General features: G+C 37.6%; 1 protein-coding gene across 4 annotated transcripts in view; it reads left to right on the top strand.

The window, feature by feature from the left end:
* ADARB2 (adenosine deaminase RNA specific B2 (inactive)) overlaps positions 1-26,674 on the top strand; it is a 504,709-nt gene that overhangs the window by 358,827 nt on the left and 119,208 nt on the right. For all 4 annotated transcript variants that reach the window (XM_087946315.1, XM_087946316.1, XM_087946314.1 and 1 more), the window contains one exon: positions 252-1,153. In XM_087946315.1, the coding sequence (XP_087802441.1) occupies positions 252-1,153 (902 nt within the window). The remainder of the gene's footprint in view (positions 1-251; positions 1,154-26,674) is intronic.

Here is a 26,674-nt window from a genome sequence, read left to right as displayed (position 1 = left end):
TGTGTAAAAAGTTATTTTCTGCTATCTATTGTAAGCCTTACCACATTCATTACAACACTCAATAATCCACATACTTGAAGAAAGAAAAAATATTATTCTTATCCATATAACTAGGTTTTGCCAAACTGATTAAAAAAATAGTAACTCAATCAAGATTTATACAATACTTTTGAACTGTTGTGTGTACATTTTGCACTAGTTCCAGTAATGTTAGTGGGCTTTTTTTTTTTTTTGCTTTTTTTCCCAAACAGATATAAGCAGTGCTGAAGTAAAGGAGAACCGTAACACTGGCAATTTAGAAGATCATTCAGTTACTTCTAATGAAAGATCAAGAGTAGCAGCTTCCAGGGTCAAAAGAAAAAGGCCTCTAGAAGAGGGCAACAGTGGACATTTCTGCAAATTTCAGCTCATCTGCAAGAAGGTCTCATGGACTGTAACGCCAAAGAATGCCCTGGTTCAGCTACATGAACTTAAACCTGGTTTACAATATAAAATGATTTCCCAAACTGGCCCTGTCCATGCCCCAGTATTTGCAGTTGCTGTGGAGGTCAATGGACACACATTTGAAGGCACTGGTCCGACAAAAAAGAAAGCCAAAATGAGAGCTGCTGAACAAGCCCTCAAGTCATTTGTGCAGTTTCCCAATGCATCTCAAGCTCATTTTGCCATGGGAAATTGTTTCAACCCATCTACAGACTTTACGTCAGACCTAGAAGACTTTCCAGACACTCTGTTCAAGGAGTTTGAACCATCTGCACACAGTAAGGAATTCTCAGTCTGTACACCTGTGAATAACGAATTGCTTTCTAAGGCCTGCCGTCAAGGGAAGCTACTCTACCACACATTGGACTTCATGAGCCACCCTAAACAAAACAAGATGGCGTCCACCGCCAAGAGTGAAAAGAACCCAGTGGTGTTGCTCAATGAGCTGCGGTCAGGACTGAGGTACGTCTGCCTTTCGGAGACTGTGGAGAAGCAGCATATCAAGAGTTTTGTGATGGCTGTGAGAGTGGATGGGAGAACATTTGAAGGCTCGGGACGTAGCAAGAAGCTGGCTAAAGGTCAAGCAGCACAGGCTGCACTGCAGGCCCTCTTTAACATTCGTCTGCCCAGTCACATTCCCAGCAGGAGCAAATGTAATCATTTGCCACAGGTGAGAGCTCTGAGGTAGCCACCACCGAGCTGAAGGGATTCTGTAAAATTAATGTGATTTCTTGTGTTCTAGCCATAAATTGTGACTTTATCAGAATGCTCGCCCAGAGGGTGCTGTACTTCAGCAGTGTCTCGTTCCTGGCTGAAGCCATGTGCAAAGACGTTGGCATTTTCTTCCCCTTTTGCATAACTAAGAGCCACCAGACAAGTTAATTTTTTAAAAAAGGAAGTTGAGCATAGAGACCTTTGAAGAACCATCAATATTTCAACTGCAAATTAATAGTATTTCCATACATAAAGAACATAGAACCCTATTTTTGTTTTTATTATCAGAGTATATTTGCTCTTACGAAAGACATCATAACTAAGGTATGGTAGGGATGTTTTTTTTATCCCCCCTATTGAGTTACAGTCAGATAAAGAGGACATCATTGTTTAAAATGTACATTTAAAATCTATTTCCCAGGTTTCACCTCCAGAATTCAGATAAATATTAAAGATATCTGAAGAATGGCTGTCAATCAATTGACTGAGATAAAGGAAAAAGCTGGTGGTGTTTTGCTGGTTATATGTTCATGTGGCATACTTGGGTGCTGAAGCAAGAAAAAAATTCAATTTTTCTGTCCTCTAATTTGAAAGTGTTGCTAGTTTTTAGTTAGTAACTATCAATCAATCAATCAGAATAGAGTTGGAAGTCAAACCCCCTGCTCAAGCAGGAAACCATTTCAGATAGGTGGCTATCCCAGTCTTTTCTTAAAAACCTCCAGGGATGAAATTAGTTATCCAATCTCTTCTTGAAAACTTCCAGTGATGGAGCACCCACAACTTCTGATGGCAAAGTGTTCCATTGGTTGATTGTCCCCAGTGTTAGGAAATTTCTCCTTGATTCCAGATTGTTTCTCTCCTTGATCATTCCAATCTGTTGCTTTTTCTCCTGCTTTCTGGCAGCTCCCTCCATTGCAAAGGGACACAGTGGGAAGGGAGGTCACCTTAGTCCCCAAAAGAGACCCCTCCACGCCCAGGTCCCTTTGACTGACAACTAAAATAACTAAGTTGCGATGAGGCTATATTAATAGATAGATTTTGTTACCTGAATTTTCTTTCAGTGTTGTTCTTCTTGGTAGTCATTTTGTCTTGGACTCTTCTTCAATTGAAATTTCTTCTGCTTTTCCTAAGTTTTTGAAAAGGAAGTTGGAAAAAATAGAGCACCCTGTTATGCATTTTTCCTTGAGATCTTTATCTGCCTTCAGATTTTTCCCATTTATGTTAGAATTTACTGACTACTCTAAAATAGAGGAAAGATATATTCATGTGGTATTTCAGGGTCACAAAATAAGATCTATGATCTATACCTACATGGAAAATGTTCCAAGAGAGGTGTTTTGCTATGTACTTATTTAATGAGGTGTTTTGCTACGTTTATTTAAATATGTACCCTAGCTTTCTGTAGTGTTGGAAACTATATTTCAATTTTAACTCTTCTGACAATTTTGACTACAGTTTTTGTAGATTTTTTAAAAAATATTTTACTTTGCATGCCAAATCAACTAACCTTAGCTTGCATTTTCTTTCATTTTTGCCTTGTAGTTTTCAGCTTGTTAAATTAGATGGGCTATTTTATAGTACAGTCATCTTTGAACATTATTCTGGGTTAAAATGCATTACACAAATTTCAGTATTACATATTTGCGTGCTGTGAATGTACCTATTTTAAAAACCATGTTTGACATTTTCTATCCCATTGCTGGCCACAAAATCAAGGCTCATTGAACAAATGTGTGAAACCAAGTGGTCAAATTAAACAGTTTATGTGCATCAACAGAACAGATGCACAGGGAATAAAAATGGTAATAGGTCAAAACTATAATAGATTTTATCTAAAGATAGTATGAGCAAATATCAACTACGAGTCATCTCCACACACCATTTCAGATATATATTAAAGGAATTCCCAAATGGCTACATTTAAAGAATCAGATTATATGGTGTTTTAACTAAAGAAAAATATTGGCTGGAGCCTGAGAAAGTGAAGGAATTCAGCTGATTCATATTTACTACTGTAGTGCAAATCTAGTACTATAAATTCCATTCTTTTGAACCAATATTCAAGCCAAACTTCCATTATCTTTCCAGATTCACCATTCTTCAAATTTTGCAAAGCAATTCTAAAAATTGAACCTTTACTTATTAATGAAAATATACAAAATGGAATTCTAAAATGGAAATAACATACATAGAACAAAAACTTGTATATTAGAGAAACTGGGCAGGAAAAAAAAGTATGAATTTTCATACAAATTATGTCTTAATGTTTCAAACTGGTGTGGAAATGGAAGAAACCAATGAAGCCTGGAAAAATAAGAAGCTGTCAGAAACCAAAACAGAAAGATTAATCAACCTCTGGATGGACCCAACCTAGCTGGGAAATATGTTTTGTGAAATTGTTCATTCCATGGGATTCTTTATATTGCTGAATAAACCAAGAATTTTATGTGTCAAACTGCACCCAATAACTCTCTGTGGAAACACTAATCTACAAATATATATGGTAGTCTTCCTCAACTTTTAAAATTCCTGTGTATCCCTTATATATTTGTGGATAAGCCCATATACAGATTAAACAGACCCTTAAATTTTTAACCTAAATACCATTAAAAAAATACACTACCCACAGATAAGTCAATTGTGAAAATTAAAACATATGAACATTTTGAGCTTGGTTTATGTGTAGTGAGGCCTTTTTCGTGGTATTTGGGTTAAAAAATGAGGGTCAGCTTATCTGCAGTTAGGCTTATTTGCAAATGTATTTATAGTATATGTGCCTTGCCCCACTCACTATAATAACCCCTTCGGGTAAACAATAGTAATTTGCTGATAGGTGAAGAATCTATTTTGGACCTCTTCCTAAACATTAGTAAATAAGTAATTTGCCTAACTCCAGCAACTTTAACTTTATTTGATAAAGAAGAACTGAAATTTCTCTGGAATTTCAGTATCTGTCAGTGAAATGCAAGCATTTTTTTATCTAGTTGGCTTGCAAAACAAAGTCATCCCAAGTTATGAAAGATGAGAATGAAAGTCTTGGAGAAACAAATTATTTTTATCTGTAGAGATTCAGGTGAGCTGTGGGGGAAAAAGGAGGCTCCAGACAACCAGTAGAAAAGCAATGCTTTCTTAGAACACTTTGAAGAAACATCTTGAACATCTATCAGTGTAAAGACACTGAGACAAGAAGTATGTTAATGGAAATTTTGTATCAGTAGAATTTATCCGTGCCATTTATCCCTGCCAGTATTGGTGCAATACTGAAAGGAAAAGCGAATTTGAATTATGAAATATTAGAAGAGGAAAGAAATTAAACTTTATTGTAGAGTTAGACTTAACCTGTAATGAAGCTTTTACGTTATATAGATTTTAAAAAAATAGGCAGGAGTAATAGTTCGGTATGAGTTAATGAAAACTCCAATTCTAAGTATAACCAAAACCCTGAAAATAATCTTTCCCTTGTATTTTAGGATTCTTCCAATAATCCATAAAATTATTTCTATATTGTTTTCAAGAAAACTCATGAATGTATCCATTAAGTCACAGGAGCTGAACATGACTGAAAGGATACTTGATTTGTTCCAACTGAACAAAGCTTACCATTAGGAACATACAGTAGATAGAAAAAGAGTAACATTTTTCCATAGACTTTAGAGATATTTTGAGCTCACTCATAAACGTTGTTCGATAAATCTTAACGCTATTGCTTAATTGAGTCTACAAACACAAAGGCATCTGTCCCAGGTAAGCAAGGAAGAGATCCATTTGAAAGGAAAGTGAGCCTCCCTCAAAATATAAATTGGAATCATTTCCAACAATGTTTCCTGGCAAACACAGGGAGTAACGTAACCTCACCGTTACAGAATTTCCCTTTCCTGGGAATATAGGAAAATGTATGTTGATTTCACAGTCTCCCATTATTTAACAGATTGCAGAAGTATGCCCCAGACAAAGGACATTAAAATAAATCTGTCCTATGCACGAAAGGACATCCCTTGAGCACAAACTCCAAATGAAGGTAGGTCAAGTTTTGGTTTTTGGAACTTAAGAATATGCTTCACCTATTAGTACCACAGGAAAACACTCATGCCATACTTGTTCCTTGCAGAATCACAGAGTGGCTGAAGAAGCACAATCAATATTAGGAGCTGTGTTCTCTACTGGATGGGTGAGTTTCACCAGAATATTCGTATTCTCTTTTCCAATTATTAGAGGTTCGGGCAGAGATTCTAGGAACATTATGAATGAAGTATCACCATGGGGGTGAGGGCCTGCAGAACAGAAAATTATCATCTAACTGGAGAGAAGCCATTGTTCCTCATTTCCCAATCCCTATTAAGCATTTAGTCATAGGAGTTTTCCATTGCGGCTGCCACCAAATTTTCATCACTGTTCTCCATATCTGTCATCTCTCTGTAGGCAACCGGGCAGTCATTTAACACCCACAGAAGCAAAGCTGCTTCCCAGCATCAGTGTCATGTTCCCACAAGCAGAGCCTATATCATCAGCAGCAATGATTAGAAAGCCAGCTGTTCCTCTTTGAAGTCATTTTTGCCCTCGCTGTGTTCCTTGGCCATTCAGAAAAGGATAACAGACACTGTTGGTGACAAACACACCATTACTGTTGACTGCAGCTACAGTGATGGAGAAACTTTTTCCTGTCCTACAGCTTTTTTTGGAAACAGGAACTGTGCGAGGCAGGTATATGACAACTCCTTTCATCTGTGATGTTACCTGAAGCTCACAATTGGTAAATATCAATAAAGGTGAAGCTACTTTATTCATGTCTCCATTGTTATGATGCTAAGCAGACAAGAAAGTCTCCCTTAGAAATGAAGGACAAATGTCTTCCATTCATTGTCCTACATTATTCTGAACCCTGCTGAGAACTTGGCTCCTTATAATATTTGCATTTTCTTTCAAAGTATGTGACACAGTTCGCCTATCAAAAAAATAGTATAGAACTGCATACATGAGGAGGATTAACTTATATACGGTGCATATATTATGAAAACCACTTACAGAGATGAATTTAAAGAGAGAAAGTTACTTGGAAAGGTACGTATGTTAGGAAAATTTCATACAAAAAGTATGTATACAAATGCATACAAATTTTCCTTCATACTTTTTAAGAAAATTCACAACTGACATAGAAAGAGTATAAAATGAAAATTGGGGAAAAAAGAAGCTAAAATGGGCAAATTCACCCAGATCTAATTTGTTTTCCAAGGAAAAGCAAAGTAGTCTCTATGAATTTTACTCCGTAGTCATTGGTGCTCATCTCCATTTCAAGACTTTTCCAAGATATTTCCTTGATCGTGATGTCACAGATTGTTGTTACCTTTCCATCAAAGTGGTACCCCCTATTTATTTACTTACATTTGCATGTTTTTAAACTGCTAGATGGGCAGGATGCAGGCAAAGACAGGCACTCACCCCATTGCGTAATGCTTGGGACTCAAACCCACCTGCTATGGGCTTTCTAGCCAATGAGCCCAGCATTTTAACCACTGAATCATCATGCCTCCCACTTTCCAAGGTAATTAGTGAAATATTTTCATGTTGGAAGACAAACAAGCAAGCATTAGTGAACAGTTCAGTATAATAACACATGATGGCAGATGATGCTGTGAAAACATGAATAGAAGCATATATAATGGTAGAGAAAAACCAAAAACAACAAAAATCCGCAATAGAAACCATGCACATCCATTTTAGTATTTGCTTCCATAGAATAATCCATTTTTTCAGAAAGATGTATTATCAGAACTTGCTGCCTTCCTGGTACAAACAGGCAACTGTAAACAATGAGATTTGAAGGAGATTAAATATAGAAATATATACCTCATTATCTATTTTTAACTCAGAAACCCCTGATTAAAATTAGCCTTCGTCAACTGAACCCCTCTAGTTAAAAGAAGAAAACTAGACCTTTTATATAAACTTTTGCTTCTTTATAATAAAACGTTTGAAAATATAATGGCAGTACTACTGGTGTTTTTATTATTATTTGGATTTATATCCTGTCTTCCTGCCAAAAATGTCACTTAAGGCAACTAAGAATGAGAATAATGAAATGCAAAAAAATTAATTTAAAAGCAAATAAATCAAGTTTAAAACATCACCAGCAGAAACAATTATTAAAACACTTTTTTAAATTAAATTTCTCAAAAAGTACAGTATTTGCATATTTTGAAAGCATAAAATGTATATTTTGCTACCACGATAGTACTTGGAAAGAAACATACCTACTTCATACATGTACACATATACATACATTAGTAAAATTATCTGCAATTATATTGACATTCAACTTAGCGCAGTAAATCTCACTGATTTTAGTTTGGGAGACACAGTGATATGCAAAATATCTTAGAACAGGCACTGTACCTATGATTGAAAATACATAAGAGTGTGTTATAAATCTGTCCTTGAAATAAATGGGGAGGAAAAAAATAACCTTGGCTAGATCATAGCTATAGTGTCTCCATTAATTTCCTGCTTCTTCATATGAAAAGTCAAGGGACATTGCTTGATATATGAGCAGGCCCACCACTGATTTTCATTTTTAAAAACATTCTGTGCATGTGCAGGGCATATTTCATTTGAAAAAGAGTTCTATGTATCTCAGAGTATTTGCTTCTGGCATTTCAAACACTGATTTTTAAAAAAAAAATTGGGAGGGGAGGTGTTTCCAGACTATGAAGATGGTGAGAGCCAGTATGGCTTCCAATAACTATGTAATTTACTAATTTACACCAATTTCTATGGAGAGTCACTGGTGGAAGTTGCTCTACCTACTAAATTATTATTATTCTGAGGCATCATTGCAAGAGGGGCTTGTTTGGGAGCATTACACCACGAGCAAAAGAACCAAACTTTATTAGATGAAAGCTTGTAGTCTCAATCTAGAGTTATCAGCTCATAAAGATAGCTTTAAAAGCAGCCATTTTCACATCCATCAGATTCTATTTTTGTGCAGCTCTGAATGAAAGCAAGACCCATATTTCAAAATGTGAAAATCCTCATTAAAGCTGCCACTTCCCCTCCAAAAATACATCATTCCTGACCACCAAGCAGAGCTGTGACACTCGTGTGCAGCACGAGCAACTGTCTGTCTGTATCCCGTTTGAAATTGGGATGCTGGCATTCCTTTCAAAATTGCATTCTTTATCTATTTGTGGCTAATGTTCACTTTTACGTCTAGGAAGGTTTAAATTTATTACAATCAGTTTTCATCCCCGAGAATGCAGAACAGCAGATTAACAGGAGCTACTGCTGAGTTCTGACTCCCTCTTGTGGTGAGAATTTCACCTTTTTCAGAAGAAAAAGAGAAGGGAAAACAGAGGACGAATTAAAAACAGGTTGTTTGAGATCATAGAAGCAGGCAGATAGGGAATCATTCCAATGTCTCTGACTTTTTATTGTCTTGTGCATCGATCAGTAAAGGGCCTTTTAATTGCAGACTGTTTCTACAAGCTGGCATGGCTGGTTCTTTGAAGATGCTTTTTTAATATTCTTGTCAATGATACTGATATCAACCAGAAAGAAAATCAAACTGTAGGTTACATTTAAAGGTTTTTTTAAATCTCACCTTTTACTTTCTAAAAAGCAGCCATTTGACTCTCCAATACAGATGGCTATAGCAAGAGAAGGGATTTAGTTCTTTATCCTTCTACTTTCAACACTATGGGGAATGTGGAGATTTTAGGAGGGAAAAACACCTCTTCGAGGAATTTTGGAGGAAGGAACTTCAATGAAAAATGGGGAAAAAACAACCAAAATTATCCATTTTGCAGCCTTTTTAATAAATTAAAAGAAATAGGAAATTGTGTTTGACATAAAATACAGTGTTATCATCATTCTAAGCCATTGTCTATCCACTGCAGGATGAATGTTTCAAAAAATGCAGTGTATTCCTCATTCAGTAAGTTATGATCTTCAAGATGTTATTAAGCTAGAAAATGCCCAACCTTGCAATTGAACTGCTATCAACATTGGTCATACTTCTTAGGATTTAGAAGTGTAGTTCAATAACATCTGAAAAGCCATAACGTTTTCACTAAAATGTCTTTAAATAAATGTGATGGCTGCCAACTTCTGGGACAGACCATTGCTTGTTTCTATAACAAAAAGTAATCAAGTTTGAATGAAGTCTGCACCTTCAGACCTTTGTTGTTGAACGGCTATTAACCAGAGGATTGAAAACTGAGCTATATAAAAAAAATATATAGATTTGACTAAAAGGCTATAAGAAAAGTGGTGTGAGGTCAAACTAAAAACCAAACTACTAAAGGTGCTGTCCCCACACCTTGGGGGCCCCTGGCCAATCAGATGCCTTTTGGATATCTTTAGTCAAATATGAGAGTTAGTTGCATTGTCCCAATCTATCCTGATCTATATAAATAAATGTTGTTTGTTGTATTCTTCCATGTTTTAGTTTGTTTACTCAAGTAGATCTTCCCTTTGTATTTGAAGGCACTAACTTTATATTTGTCTAGGTCAGGGATGTCAAACTCCTGGCCCACAGGTCAGATGAGTCATGCATTGGCCACACCCACACCTGGTTTAGTGAAGTGGGGGAGTCCTGATATGTCACATGACGATGATGGGACAACGTGAGTTTGACATCCCTGGTCTAAGTGATAAGTTTGAATTAACAATATACATGTGGAATCTTGGTGCTCTCTGATTTTGGTTGTTAGAAGACATTTGATTACTGAATTAGGTAATTATCAGTGCAAGTAAATCTGGAGTTTGTTTCATGTTTATATATAGTAGCTTGTCCTATCAGTGTTGGTGGGAATCCGTTTTCTCCTTGGCAGTTCTTTGTTTAGGGTATTGTTTCATGCTTTATGTTTGGTTCATGTTAAATTCATCAAGGTACATTGTAGCTTTTGCTGCTCCTGATAGACTATATCTGTGAATAGATTCCATTCATTTCCTATTTAGCTTTACCAAGCCATACTATGCTCACTAGACACGTCCGTTTGCTTGGCTTTAAACTTAATGACTCCTGTGATAAATAAAAGGTACAAGGAGTTAATATAATTGCCACAAAAGGGATGCTATTAGACAGAACTGAAAAATCTTCTGACCTGTTGTTTTTCACCTCTAATCTACCTACTTCTTTCTATCTCTTAGTTCTAATACTGTACAAGGCTGGTTTGCTGGAGAGAGAGATAAAGATGGCAGGAAGATTGCAGGAAGAATATTCAGCTTTATTCTTGCTCATGTCCATTTGAAATTTTAAATTCGATCTGTACTTTCTCACTCTCTGAATGATACACATGTCAAATTACTGAACACAAACATGTATGTATTTTGAGTTTCACAGCAGTGAAGTAGAATGCATGGATGTTTGAATCACACCTGACTTACCAGGACTCAAAAAGAATAGTAATGCTAACATGTTTAAACATCTACATGTTTTCTCTTGGATACAAAAAAACATATCAGTTGCAGAGAAATGAACTTGCACACAGAAACAGGTGAAAGCTGAACCTTCAGAGTCTCAAGAAACTCAGAATATATTCTAACAGACCATCTGCAAGAGATGGGAAGTTCTGTTAATCCCAAATGTTTGATAAATATGAAAGTATATCATCATGATGATTTCTATAATGATGCCATTATATAAATTATGCGATGTGCCTCATTTGCATAATGAGAACATCATACAAATTATGATAATTACAACAGATGTCATAAAATTAAGACAAAATTAGCATAAAATGAAGTGCCTTGTCCAGAATTATTTGAATGGAATGGACATGTTATTTTCAGAAAGGAGATATTTATAAAATATGATCTACTACATCCGAAGTCCATTAAATCAGATTTCACTGTGTGCACTACCACCATAATTAGCTGTTGTGCTTACTAATGTATTCTTACTTAATTAATTACATTTGTCACATAATACATTCTATAAATAAATTGTAGACTTATTTATTATTTGTTAGTTTGTTTGTTTAAACAAATTGTGTGGCTCCACTTCTGAGAAAAAGTATGTACATGGGTTAAAAACAATTTAATAGCATAAGGCCCAAAGTCACAAATATAATTCCAATTCATCAAAACAACATTAATCTACAAATCTCACTTAACAAGCCTTCCTAAAAGCCTCAAGGACAGCCAGTACAGTTTTTACCAACAGCTAATAAGGTCAGGATCTGTTCTATAGGACATGGACTGTCACAAAGAAACCATGACTCCTGGATCCAACAAGATGATATTGAAGCATGCCCTCCCTGCTAAAATTGGTAGAACTGATGGAGTAAGCTAATACATTGGGAGACAAGTATTCCTATTGCATGCATGCAACAAGCAGTATTCCTTGTTAATGCATAAGATGGCACCTGAGGTGGCCAATCAGGTTTGGCCACTATGCGCAAAGAACAATCAAAGTCCATTTTATCCCATGCATTCATATTATTTTATGGTAGCCAAGTCCTCTGATCTAAGGACTATCTTACAAGCCAAATGTATTTACCCTATTTTTCAGACTATAAGATGATCCAAAGCATAAGACGCACCTAGCTTTTGGGGAGGAAAACAAGAAAAAAAATATGTTCTTGCCTCCTTGCAGCAAACAGCAAACAGCCTGGTCAGTTCAGCGCAGCCTGATTTAGCATGAGCAGCTGGTGGTTGCCCCAGCCTCCCAGAATACCGCCGATCAGCTGTTCCAGGCTGTGGGGATAGACACCACTCAACACCACCTCTGCACACTCCATTTTTTGATTCTGCACACTCCATTTTTGGCCTCCGTGGGTTTCATTTTTGGCCTCCATGAGTTCCATTTTCGGCCTGTTCCAGGTGGCGGGGATCGGAATGGGCCAAAAGGGGGGCCCACGGTGGCCGAAAAAAGGGCACGTGGAGGCCGAAAACAGGATGTGGAGGCCAAAAATGGGGCATGCTGTGGCAGCAATATGCGCTGGCAATCCCTGCAGACTGAAACAGCTGATCGTCGGGAGACCAATCCAACTGACAATCAGCTGCTTGTGCTAATCAGGCTGTGCTGAAGCTGACCAGGTTGTTTGCTGTTTGCTGCGAGGAGGCAAATTGCTGGGAGGCAGAGGCTGAAGGGTAGGGGCGGGTGGGTGGGTGGGTGGGGCTTCAGTAACAGAGCATCCAGTAGTGGGAGGTGCTTCAGTCTCTGCATGTCTAGGCTGGGCTTAATTTGTGGAACACTCCTCCTCCTCCACAGGACTCCTCCCCAGCATTCGCCAATTTTGGCTCAGCCTCGTGAGGGATAGGCAGTGCTTTTTCATTACTCTTTGGCCAAAACAGATTTTCCCTTTTCAGGTTTGGAGACAGTCAATTCGTCTTTCAGGTTCTCTCAACAAATTGCTTAACAATCTACCTATGCTGCCTTTTCCATCTGGCCGTTGGTGATCACTATATCGGGAAGCGCTTTTCACGCCCTGAAGCGGAGGGAGCTTCGGCTTCATTCTGCACCCCCCCCCAACCACTAGCCCTGCCCTTGCCATAGCGATATCCATGCCATTTTAACAAACAAACAGCGTGGTTTTGTTTCTCTCGCTCGCAACTGAGTTGTATCGCTGTTTTTCCCCCAGACGCCACCTTGGGGTAAAGGGCTTAAACGCCTGGTTATTTTCATCCCTCACAGCCATTTAGTACTAAGGGAAAGCTTTCTGGAGCTAATCCCTTCTCACGGTGGGAGATTGCTGCTGGCACGCATGCCAAAATTAATGGCCGGTCGCCATTTTGTTGTAGGCGGACCACATGGCCACACTGAGTGCAAATCTTCTATACACTGTGTGAGGTAGTTTCTTTTTCTTATTCTTATGTGTAGGCGTACCTACATATCTCTATTCAGCCTTCCCACTATACATTTTTGAGATTCTGTTATGATAACCACCATTTCAAATATGTGGCTCTCCCTTTTGGACTAGCATCTGTCCCCAGGACCTTCACAAAGGTTCTTGCAGCTCTTGCTGCTCATCTCCAAGGTGTACCTGTACGACTCCAGTGTTACCTTGATGATATATTAATTTTGTCATCTTCCGTTCATCAAGCACTCAGAGATACTCAGACCACATTCCAATCCCTACAACTACACGGGTTCTCAATTAATTGGAAAAAGAGTCATTTAACACCATCGACTCAATTAATCCATCTGGGGGCCGTCATAGATACGGTGCAAGGCAACGTTTTCCTGTCACCAGATAGACTAAATAGCATTCAGCAATTAGTTAAGGAGATCAGGGGTCTTAAGAGGGTACCCCTAGCTGACCTATCAAAATTGTTAGGCAAAATGATCTCATGTATATCTATAATTCCTTGGGCCCACCTCCACACTAGATCCCTCTAGTGGTTTCTGCTCCTGTACCAGCAATCTGGCCAAAGCAACTCCAAATACAAGGTCAAGGTTCCATCAAAGGTCCTCATATCTCTCCACTTGTGGACCAGAACAGTCATAAACAGAGGTTGTCTCTTCAAAGAGCCCCACAGACTTACCATCACCACTGATGCCAGCCTGTTTGGATGGGGAGCTCACTTTCAATCACTCACAGCCCAAGGCCACTGGTCCTCCATAGAACAGTCATGCAGCATAAACTGGCTGGAGCTTTGAGCAGTACACCTGGCTCTCCTCAGCTTCCTTCCACAGGTACGCAATCAACACATACTAATATTGACTGACAATGTAACAGCAAAAGCTCACATAAACAAACGGGGGCACACAGTCGAAACACCTCATGCGGGAAGCGGAGCGCTTGTGTCATTGGGCGAAGAGCAACCTACTTTCCATCAGAGCAGAGCACATTTCGGGACTGTCAAATACACAGGCAGACTGGCTAAGCAGGGCCACAATCGATCAATCAAAGTGGCGCCTCCATCTGACCCTGTTTCAAGAGGCGGTCAGACATTTGGACAGCCAGTGGCAGACCTGTTCATTTCCCCCCTCAATGTTCAGCTCCTGAGATTTTTTTCCAGGTACCCCTCACAAAGAGCAGAGTACTTCAATGCACTCTGCTGCTGTTGGTCCCTGGGACTTCATTCCCGCCACTTCCACTGCTTCCCAAGGTTATCCAGAAGCTGCTAGACAAGAGGGTGGAGCTGCTTCTAGTAGCTCCTTACTGGCCCAGACAGCCGTGGTTTGCAGACCTCCACAGTCTATCCATATCAATACCATGGAGAATTCTGCCGGACAGGGTCTTGCTAACCCAAGGACCCCTTCAACATCCGGACCCTCAATGGTTGCACCTGACTGTCTGGAGGTTGAGCGGAGTCGTCTGAAGAGCAAAAAGTTTTCCAACAGAGTTATCGCCACCATCCAAGCTGCCAGACGCCCCTCAACAACTCACATTTACAATGCCACATGTTCCAGTTTCTGCAAATGGTGTACCAAGTCTCAAATTGATCCCATCTCTACATCTGTGGCTCAAATCCTAGAGTTCTTACAAGAGGGGCTTGACAAGGGATTATCACCTAATATGTTGAAAAGACAGGTGGCAGCCTTGGCATCAGTTATCACTTGTGAAGATCTACTATCTCTTTCCCATCACCCATGCATACAGAGTTTCCTTCGAGGAGCCACAAATTTACTCCCACCAGCGGTTCACCATTATCCCACCTGGGACCTTAATAAGGTCCTTCTTGCACTCACTAAGTGCCCTTTTGAACCCTTGAAATCGTCAAGTCGCCAATTTCTGATGTATAAAGTAGTTTTCCTCATAGCGATCACTTCAGCTCGTTGCATTTCTTTTTTATTATTATTTTTATTGGTTTTTAAAAAAACATAAACAAACAAAACATAAAAACATCAAGTCATCTTCCATATATATACATACAGTGTGCCGGTTGGTTTACAAATTGTTTTGTGCTTTCATTTCACAGTCTTCAATTATAATTACATTGTATATAATCTCATATTTTCAATCAAATATTAAATACATTAATATCATTATTAATCAATCATTTGACTATACTTTTATTCATTCATGTTTTACAAAATGATCATATTTTACTTAATTTGTTTTATGTCAATTCATATTATCATCCCAGATCTATCCTAGAATCACTTTGTAGATATAATAAGACAAGAATACATCTTTATATATTTATTATTTTCTAAAAGTCTACATATTTCATTACTATATTTTATTGTCTAACCATTGATAGAATAGATCCCAAATTTTATAAAATTGTTTATCCTCTTGTTCTCTAATTTCAAATGTCAATCTACTCATTTCAGCACATTCCAATATTTTCTTAATGATTTCCTCCTGTGATGGTATTTTCTCATTTTTCCAATTTTTAGCAAATACAATCCTAGCCGTTGTTAATACATTTACAATCAGGTATTTCAAGTCTTTACTATATATTTCAGGTAAAATTCCCAATAAAAATATCTCTGGTTTCAAATCTATATGTTTTTTTATCATTTTTTCCAACCACGTGTGGATTTTAGTCCAGTAATTTTTAGCATCCGCACAAGTCCACCACATATGGTAATATGAGCCAGGTGTCTGATGACATTTCCAACATTTTTTGGATTTATTCTTGAACATTCTTGCTATTCTTGTCGGGGGAAATGCCACCTGTAAAACATCTTATACAAATTTTCTTTATATGCTGTTGACATTGTCATTTTATAATTTTGAGACCACAATTTTTGCCATTTCTCTAGATCAATCCCATATCCAAAATTCTTCCCCCAAGCAATCATAGTTTCTTTAACTTGTTCTTCTTCTAGTTTAATTTCTAGTAAATATCCATACAATTTTTAATCACCTTTACATCAGTACTTGTCAAAATTTTATCTAAATCAGTCAATTTATCATAGAAACCTTCTGTTTTAGAATCTTTATCATACCTTGAATGTATTTGTGCATATGAAAACCAATTCATCTTTATACCTTGTTCCTCTAGTTTTTGTATAGATTTAAGTTCACCCTTTTCATTCAATATTTCACCATATCTGTTTGTTCCTTTTTGTATATTATAGAATAAGAAAATGCTTCAATAGTCGATAGCCAGACTGGAATTTTCAAATAACATTGTCTTTTAATCTTCTCCCAGTTTAACCACAGAGACTCCCGTATATAATGTCTTCTAAAGTACCCCTGTGTTTTAGTTTCTTTATACCATAAAAAAGCATGCCACCCCAACAACAAATCATGTCCTTCTAATGTCAACAATCTAGTATTTCTTAATGTTATCCATTCCTTAACCCACATCAAATGTGTAGCTTGGTAATACAACTCCCAATTAGGCAAACCAAATCCTCCTTTTATTCTAGCATCTTGCAAAAGTTTAAACTTTATTCTCGCTTTCTTACCTTGCCATATATATTTCAACACAATTTTATTTAAATCTTCAAAGTAGTCTTTCCCAAGCCTAATTGGAATTGTTTGAAATAAATATAAAATTCTGGGTAACATCTTGATTGTTGATATTCTCCCTATTAATGACAGTTGTAAATTTTCCCATTTCGCCAAATCTAGCGCTATCTGCTGTTTAAGTTTGATATAATTATTCTCTTTTAGTGTACTGCATCTTGCTGTCAAGTATATCCCCAAGTACTTGATCTTATTTGTGACCTGAATTTTCAATAGGTCTGCCAGTTCTTCCTTTTGTCTTGATAGCATATTCTTTGTCAAGATCTTTGTCTTATCTTTATTTATTTTCAAACCAGCCACATTTCCATATGTCTCTATCTTTTCTATCAATTTTGATGCTGTTTCTAGTCTTCTAAGATAAAAACCAGATCTTCTGCAAATGCTTGTAACTTAAATTCTTCCTTTTTAATTTTCATCCCTTTTATATTCTTTTCATCTCTAATATTTCTATTTAGCACTTCCAAAGTTAACACAAACAACAAAGGTGATAGTGGGAACTCTTGTCTTGTTCCTTTTCTTATATCGATAGAATCTGTCAGTTCTCCCTCTATCATTACCTTTGCCGTCTGCTTATGATATATAGCTTCTATTGCTTGAATAAATTTTCTAGCAAAGCCCATCTGTTCCAGCAGTAATAACATGAATCGCCAATTCACATTATCAAATGCCTTCTGTGCATCTAGAAATATCAGCGCCTTTTGTTTTTCAGGATGTGCCTCGTAGTATTCCAAAGTGTCCAAGATTATTCTCATATTGTCTTTAATTTGTCTCTTTGGCAGAAATCCATTTTGATCAGGATGGATAAAGTTATTTAAGTATTTTTAAAGTCTTTCTGCCAAAATTGAAGCAAAGATTTTATAGTCTGCATTTAGTAGAGAAATAGGTCTATAGTTCTTGATTTGTAATGGATCAGTCTCTTCTTTTGGAACAAGTGTGATATAAGCTTCTGACCATGATTTAGGTATCCTCTTCTTTAACATAACTTCATTCATAACTTCTAGCAATGGAAAATTCAATGATTCTTGTAATGTTTTGTAAAATTCTGCCGGAAGTCCATCTGGGCCTGGTGCCTTTCCATTATTTTGCTTCTTAAGTGCTTCAGTTAACTCCATCATCGTTATATTGCTTTCTAACATTGTTTCAATCTCTTTAGGTATTTGGGGTAAATTAGCATTCTGTAAATACTGTTTAACTCTTTCCTCATCAATATTCTCTTGTGTGTATAGTTTCCCATAATAATGGGAAATGCCTTGATCATCTATTAATTGCAATATTTTCCTTGATTCTTTTTCCTTTCTCAATTTATATGCTAACCATCTACCTGGTTTATTTGCATCTTCAAAGTAGTTCTGTTTAGCACCTCTAATTTTTTGTGCTAATTCTTCTTTTTCTATTAGACCCATTTTATGTTTGGTTATATCCATTTTTAACTTAATGTCCTTTCTCTGTGGTATTTTCTGCAGCTCTTTTTCAAGTCCTTTATACTCATCTTCTAATGCCTTAGAGGCTAATCTTTTCATGGTATTTCTTTTCCTTGTATAGTCTATTATCAAGCCTCTGGCATATGCCTTCATTGTATCCCATACATTCTGGATTGATGTATCTTCTTTTTTGTTTTCTCTAAAGAAAAAGGCCAGTTCTTTCTCCATCCACTGTGTGAAGTCTTTTTCCTTTAAAATAGTATTATTTAACGTCCATCTAGATCTTCTTCTTTGTCCTTTCCATTTAATTGTCATTGGATTGTGATTTGCCCAAGTACTTGTTTCAATATTTATTTCTTGAATATTAGTTAGCAATTCTGTTGACATCCATATCATATCTATTCTGGACCATGATAAGTGTCTATTTGAGTAGAAGGTGTATTGTTTAGTTTTAGCATTTCTTTCTCTCCATGTATCTTTTAAGTTTATTTCATCTACCATTTTAAAAAAAGATTTAGGTAGAATCTTTCTGTTTTGCTTTATTGTTTTCTGTGCTGTATAGTCCAATTTATTGTCTACAATTCCATTAAAATCTCCCATCATAACTATATTAACATAGTCCAGTTCAATTATTTTCATATGTAATTTTTTATAGAATTCTTCTTGATTGTCATTCGGGGGCATAAATTGCAATCAGGAGTGTTTTCGTATTATTGTCCATTATTTCCACCATTAATATTCTTCCGTCGTCATCAGTATAAATCAATTTCACTGGGATGGTCTCTTCAATATATAAAACCACTCCTCTTTTCTTACATTGTGTCAAGGAGTAAATATTTTCCCCTAATTTGGGCTGTATCAACAATTGTTCATATTGTTTTTTAATATGTACTTCTTGTAGGCAGATTATATCAAATTTTAATTTCTCTAATTTATGAAAGGTTTTCCTTCTTTTAACGGCTGAGTTAAGTCCATTTATATTAATTGTAATCAATTTTTTCTCTTCCATGGTTATATTTTGTAGTTAGGTTTGACAGCTCTCATGGATCTTGGTTCACGTTGTTCTTTGGCTTCCTCCTTTCCACCTACTGCACCTTCTTCTTTTTCAGTCGTCATTTGGGAGTCCTCTTGGAATTCAATTAGTGAAATTTCTTTTTCTGCCTCTTTCTCCCCTCTGAAAAATTCTGTGTAAAATGATTCAGCTTTCTCAATTAAGTCAATTCTGTATCTCTGTTCTTGCCACATGAACATTAAACCTTCTGGAATCAGCCATCTATAATTCACCTCTTTTTTAAGTAGTAGTACTTCATCATCATTTATTGGATGTTCTCCACTTTTTCATCGGTTTTCCCTGTTCTTTGTTCAATGTTCTCTATTCTCTTTTCAATATTCTCTGATCTTGTTTGAATATTTTGAATTCCTTGCATAATCATCTGCAGGGTCACTTTTTCTTGTTCTTTTTCTTGCCTGAACATTGTCAGTATTGAACGTTGTCCTCCAGATAGTGGAGAGGAAGAAGTAGAAGTTGAAGAACCAGGAGCTGTTAATTTCCTACTCATTTTGAGCAATTCAAAATCTTCAGGTTCTTCTAAACCTTAATCCAAATGTGAAATAACCAATTGCAGTTCCAAATAAAAATAGTAGGAAAAAAGAAGCCAAGTAGTAATAATAATAAAAAAGAAGAAAAAATTTCTTCAAATTCTTGTATACCTTAATCCAATCAGTTGGTTAGATGACAGTAAAAATTCAAAAATGAAGGAAAAGACCATGAACACACCATAAACACACACAAAAAAGAAAAAGTTGTAAAATCCTAAAAAAAGGTGAAAAAATGAAGAAAAAGGCTAAAAAAAGAAAGGAAAAATTATTCAGGTTCTTCAATACCTTAATCCAATTAAGAGGTCTCAAATATAAAAGGATGCATAAAAAAAAACCAAAAAAAAAACCAACCCAATATGGAAGGTAGATGGAAAGACAAAAATACCAGGAAGGGAGAGAGAGAAAAAAAAGCTAAAAAATAAAAGGAAGGGAAACATTAATACTAAAGCTTTTCCTTTAAAATAAAAAGCAGGCATAGAAATTTAACTTCCAAAGACAAGAAAAAGAACAAAGGCAAGTTCCAAAGAGCAAAAATCAAATAGCTATTACAAAAAAATAAACTGATGGGAGGGTAGCACAGCTTAGAAAGAATAAAAAGAGCACACTGCACTTTGTTTAATTAGTCCAAGGCTCTTGTTATAACTCTCTTCTTGAAAGACTTATCACCTTTTATTTTCCTAAACTTCAACACCAGACTCCAGCTGTTGATAGAGACCCAAAAGAGCACCTGCAATAATACTCTCCCATGCTCTTCCCCTCTATCTTATCAAACAGGCAATGTCCTTGAAAAAAAGTCTCAGTTCTTTCTCAGCTTTGTCTGGTCAAAGAGAAATAGAATATTTCCAAGCCTCTAGTTGGCAGTGTTACAAAGTTTTCTTTAGCTTTCACTTTCCCCCTCCTTTTCCAAGGAAAATATAATAAGAATTAATTAAAAAAAAGAAAAAGATATTTTAAAAAATAGCTAAAAGTGAGTCTCTGGCTTAGAATATTATAAAGTCAAAAAGGAGTAAAGAATAGATAAAAGAAGAGAAAAAAAACCAGTCCAATTTCAAAATATAAGATCATGTGTAGAAAATCCAGCAATGAGAAAAAAAATAAAATATTACTTTGACATTCCTGTTTAAAATCATTGCTTAATCACTTCTGTCAAAACTTTTACAGATTCTTTCTTTCCCTTAGGGTGTCCTTTCAAGTCTTAAAATAAAGAAAAAGTTTTCACCAAACCGGCACACTCTCTCTTTCCGTTCTCTTTCATTTTGGAGCTGTCCCAACTTCAGCAGCTTTAATGGCTGCCTCTTTGTCGCTGGCAAAAAGAGCTTCTCCTGGATCTACTAGGGACTTTGCGATATCCCTGGGATCGACAGGATGCGCTCTTTACATTCACCATCTCTTCGGGACGGTTTAGATCCACTTGGATCGTCCAGGAGCAAAGATATTGGCAGCGATCTCAGACTTCCAGGATCGCATGTCGTATCGTCGCGATGTCAGCTCCGCCCCTCCACTCGTTGTATTTCTGAACTTGCAGTTTGTCGATCAGACAAGATCTTTGTGTCTTCCATTCTGACCAGGTGGTCCTTCGTCCTGATCCTATGTTTATACCCAAAATTAACTTGGCTTTTCACAGGGCACAAAAGCTGATACTTCCTAATTTTTGTCACAGACCATCCCAAGGGTTGGAACTACAGTGGCATCGGCTTGATGTGAGGTGAGCATTGCGAATATATATTCACCACACAGTGACTTTCAGAAAAACGGAAGCCTTATTTGTGTCATTTCAGTCCAACACTCAGGGATGCAAGGTCTCATCTTCTACAATAGGCCATTGGCTACGGGCCGCAATAGCGAAAACGTATCAGATTCAATCACTACAGGTGCCCAGGGGCATAACAGCTCATTCAAGGAGCACCGCAACATCAGCAGTGTGGGCCACACAGGTACCATTAACTGAAATTTGTCGAGCTGCAACCTGGGCCTCTCCATTGCCCTTCATTAGGCATTATAAAATAGACGTGTTTGCATCCGCTGAGGCCTCCTTTGGCTAAGAGTTCTGCAATGGGTCCACGGGGACCAGGAAGGGATTCCAGGCCAGATGGAGTCCCTCCTGTAGGACAGGCCAAGCTTTGGTACTACTGGATGCTCTGAACAGCTCATGGGAGAAAGGGCGTTGGTCCTTAACTGACACGCCCATTGTCTTTGAGCTGTGAAGAGCATCCAGCCCCACCCTTTTTCCGTCTGGTGGGGTCCTGCTTCGGCCAACGAATTGTTAGGGCATTGAAGATAAGGGAGTGTATTTGTCTCGTCTTCGCCAAAACTGGGGAATGCTGGGGAGGAGTCCCGTGGAGGAGGAGGAGCGTTCCACAAATTAAGCCCGGCCTAGACATGGAGAGACTGAAGCACCTCCCACTACTGGATGCTCTTCACAGCTCAAAGAAAATGGGCGTGTCAGGTAAGGACCAACTGAGAGAGATTCTCCTTCAATGGATTACAACTGGATAGATGGTTGTGATATTGTGAAGTTCAGAAATACAGAACCATCTGCATTCTAGGTTCCACTCTAAAATAATTAACTTTTTAGATGCTATACCAATCTATCCAAAGCAACAGAATGGGAATATATAGAAACTTATAATGTGAAAAATTTTAAAATCAAAATCATAATGTTGCAAAAATAACTAAATCAAAAAGTAATGATGGGATAATATGGAAAAGGAAACAGGAATATTCATAAGTATCACTAAAAGGAGATGTCCCCTGTATTTACAAGGTAAATATTTCAACTCTATCTGTTGCTTTAATAGAAATTAAAACAAAATGGTATAGATACTGCCATCAATACCATAGTATGTGGTCAAATACTATCTGGAGATAAATATGGAATATTCCCCCAGCTTTTTGCAAAATAGAAAATTGTAATAAACCCAAGTGCATTAATTTATGTCTTCACATTTTGCATTACTTATAGCTGAGTAAAATATCTTTCAGTGTTTCTAGTCTTTGAAGTTACTGCTTTGAAATATCTTCTAGGGAGCAGAGAGAGATAGAAAAGGATGTGTGTGTGTGTGTGTGTGTGTGTGTGTGTGTGTGTGTACTTTGTCTACAGCTTTTTTCTGACATTGAAGATGCGCGTAGTGGAAAACACAATAGAAAGTTCAGCCAATCTCCATGTTTCAGAAAACAGCAGGAAAGAAGATCCAAAATAAATGCTGGCTTCTGTAAAGAAGAAAGCCAGCCCCAAAGGCTCATTGTTATTAAAATAAGTCAGAATGGATCTAAGCCTCAAGATGCTGTCCCTGCTTATCAGGGTGACCTGCATGAATAAAAGGGATCATTAAGTAAGCATGAAGTAATGACAGGTTCTTGGGATAAATGCCAATGGCACCAGATTGATCTTCAGGAGACAAAGAAAACATTGCCCAGGCAAGCCAAAAAAAAGTGGCTTCCCATCAGCCTCTGACAGAAATTGATCTGAGTAAATTAAGTGCTTAGAGTAATTGGGGAGAAAGATAAGGTATTGTTAAGGTTGTAGTGTCCCTGCTTTTTTTTTTTGTTTGTTTGTTTGTGTGTGAACTTTCTTTCTTTCTTTCTTTCTTTCTTTCTTTCTTTCTTTCTTTCTTTCTTTCTTTCTTTCTTTCTTTCTTTCTTTCTTTCTTTCTTTCTTTCTTTCATGAAAGATGAGTCAGGACGTTTGATGAAAACTAGACATTGGTTTCTTCATCCCATAGTGCATGAAGATATATTGCACCCCGAACCATGGAAGTGTCCTAAGGCAAGAGATGGCCTCATGGACTGCTTCCCTGCCTTCTATCACTAGATGACTAAGACTCACTCAAATACCAAAGAAATGTTTGTTTAGCCTGAAAGGAGTACATTTTTGGCCTTGTGCTAAGTAAGAAAGATCAATCTGCCTATGCAATTCAAAGGAAATGCAATAATTCTGCGCATTTTGCTTCTCCAAGGTTGAAGGCTATAATTCTGGAACTAGATCCTGGTTGTCTATTTAGATGATGTTTTCTAGACATGGGAAGACTTGGCCTAGGGAGGCCTAGATGAGGCAAAGTGGGAGGGGATTATAATTCAACATTATTTAAGCCAGGGGTGAAAAACTTGATTTCGTTGAGGGCCGCATCAGAGTTGTGTTTGAGCTCAGGGGGATGGGGTGGGTGTGGCCAAGGTGGGCATGGCCAACTCAACCTCACTCGTGTTGGGGCCAAGCACTCTGCCAGCGAAAACAGGCTCCTGATCTCCGCATTTGCCTGCAATGGCCTCAGGGGATTCAGTTTTTTTAACAATTGGGTCTATGGGCATGGCTTAGTTGGTGGATGTGGCTTGGTGGTCATATGACTGGGTGGGCATGGCCAACTCAACATCACTCATGTCAGGGGTGCTTCTCCTCGCCTGGCCTCTCATGACAGTAGAGATGCTGCAACGGTCATAAGTGTGAAAAATGGTCATAAGTCACTTTTTAGTGCTATTGTAACTTTGAATGGTCACTAAATGAACTATTGTAAATCAAGGATTACCTGTACAAAAATATAAAAAGCTTCTTTGCTTGCAAAAAGCTGCCCTAAATGCCAATCATTAGATTAAAAATACCTGCAAGCTGAAATTACAAATCAAGCAGGGTGCCAGAGCACCTTGAGGAATGAAAATAGTTAAAATGCAGTGATAACCATCAAGCAGCTAACTCTTGCTCATAAAGTGAAACCCTTTAGCAGAGAGGTCATTTAAGCTCTCCAGAAAAAGCACCCAGGAAAAGCAATCCTTAGATCCATTTGCACCACTTAAAGATACCAGCTGGTCTCACTCACCTCACAAGATATCCTAAGGAAATCATCCAGATTTAAGGAAAGGTCACATGCCCCCCAGAAAGGCAGTTTAAAAAAAACAGTGCCAAGCTTGCATCCTGCCTCTTGGAAGTATACCCCTAAAGGACAGTACCAGATACCACTAAAGCAGTGAAGGAAGACCCCCTTCCCAGATAGAAAAAGAAACCATGAGACAGGAAAAAATTCAAACACAATACAAATAATTAAATCACAACAGTAGCTGTGGCTTGTTGAAGTTGAATAGGGAAAATTATCCCATCAATAAACACAGGATTAAATGTTACCGAGCACAGAATTAACCTTCACCAAAAACCAGTTTTAGACCAAAACTCAGAAAGGGTATGTAAACTCATGTTTGAATGTCAATCTTTCTAGCTAGCCAAGAAGCTTTGCTGAATGTCATTCATCTTGGTTCCGTCACTAAAGCTTTGCTTCATTATTCAATTATTTCTTCAAAGTGCTGATTGTCCAGGGAAGTATTTCCTCCCAACAGCAGTGTAAAATTCTTAAAACAACGTTTCCCCTTTAAGAAAGTCAAGCCCCAGAAGCTCCAGAGATAGGAAGTCTAGGCGTACTGACAAGAATGTAATAAGGATGGAAAAAAACAAAAGGAGAATGCTTCTAACTACTGGTTCTCCAAACTGCTTAGAAAGTTAACAAGGGATTCTATAGAACCGGACAGAACTGGTAGAATCCCACCCCTGGATGGCCTCCTGCAACCCTCTGCCAGCAAAAATGGAGCTCAGGAGGGCTGCATGCGGCCCTCACGAGTTCCATTTTTGCTGGCAGAGGCATCGCAGGCTGGTCCTTCACAGTTTCCAGGGTGGCCCCACTGGCCAGATCTAAGCACCCCTTGGGCCAGATCCAACTTCCGGGCCTTGAGTTTGACACCCCTGATTTAAGCTCTACATATTTCTGTGTACTAACTTAAGGAGGCAAGCTAAAAATCTATCTGAAGCTGGAGCTCAAGTGCCCACCAAATGAGAAAAGAGGACTCATTGGGAAAGGCCCTGATGTAAGGAAAGACCGAAGGCCAAAGGAGAAGAGGATGGAAGAGGATGAAATAGTTAGATAGAATCATTGACAGAATGAAAATGAATTTGGGAGACATTGGAGGACAGGGGCCTGGCATGCTGTGGTCCATGGGGTCACAAAGAGTCAGGTATGACTTAGCAACTCAACAACAATAACAATCTGTATGTTTCTCCAACTTTAAATTTGCTCTGTCCAACAGGATTCTGGATGGACTCGAACATCAGGGCACCCTAATCTAAATTTAAAATTGTTCTGTCTATTCTTTCAAAGTTTCAACAAAAATAGACTAGTGATTACAGTGCTGCACAAATCTAGTTAGCTAATTTTGGGTCTATACTGTCTACACATCTCCAGGCCTAGTTCAGGGCATTTCAGATAAATTATATCTTTTTGATTCAACAGCTGCTTTCGGGACAATTTGGTTTGGCTGACCAGACTATTTGTAACTTTCAGATGGATATCTCAGAGCTTCAGTGGCAGAAAAAATGATCACCTTGCTTGTTGGTTGGATTGAGTTCAGTTGTATTTGCACTTACTGCATTAAGGTTTTATCTATGTTCTTCCAGTGGCTAAATTGGTTGCTGTTTTAACAGTTTTCTATCTGGCTTTACACATGTTTACATGAGCAGTGTGCAACTGCAAATGTGGAATCGATAGAAACAAGACATACAACATCTTTATTACAAAGGTTACTTCAGTTGGAAAATAGCTGCTGATGCCTGGATGTAATGACCTGGAACATCCTGAAAGTAATACACACTAAAGATGATAATATAATTGGCCTGACATGGGGAATCCTCAGTAGACTATTGGGAATAACCTTTTTTCTGGAAGAGAATTTTGTGGCTTGCCAAGAGCTAGTAATGTATGTACGAAATATTTTTCCAGTGAAGAGCAGTTCATAATTCATAGCAGGTAGAAAGCACACCAAGTTACAAAGGTCATTTTGATTCTATTACCCAGGAGAAATAGTTAGTGCTTAGTAGATCACTCACAAGGTCTGTCTTGAGACCAAGGAAATCTGGTAGTATGTTAGTCCCATTGATTTTAGGAAGATTCCGTTCCAAATATTTTTTTTAATTATATGGTTTGCTGTAGGTATTGGCATCTTTTTCAAATCATACTTGATTCCTTGGGGTTTTGTAGACACATTGATGTTTTGTAGGAAGATAAGATGAAATATGACATTGTTGATTCCAGGATGCTACTAGGCAGATATGATCCTTTT

Source organism: Notechis scutatus, chromosome Z (assembly GCF_049901735.1).
Source record: "Notechis scutatus isolate UNSWTSFEM ecotype Mainland chromosome Z, rNotScu1.2, whole genome shotgun sequence".
Taxonomy (NCBI): domain Eukaryota; kingdom Metazoa; phylum Chordata; class Lepidosauria; order Squamata; family Elapidae; genus Notechis; species Notechis scutatus.
Note: the sequence above shows the minus strand (reverse complement) of the source record. Positions and strands in the feature narration are given on the sequence as shown.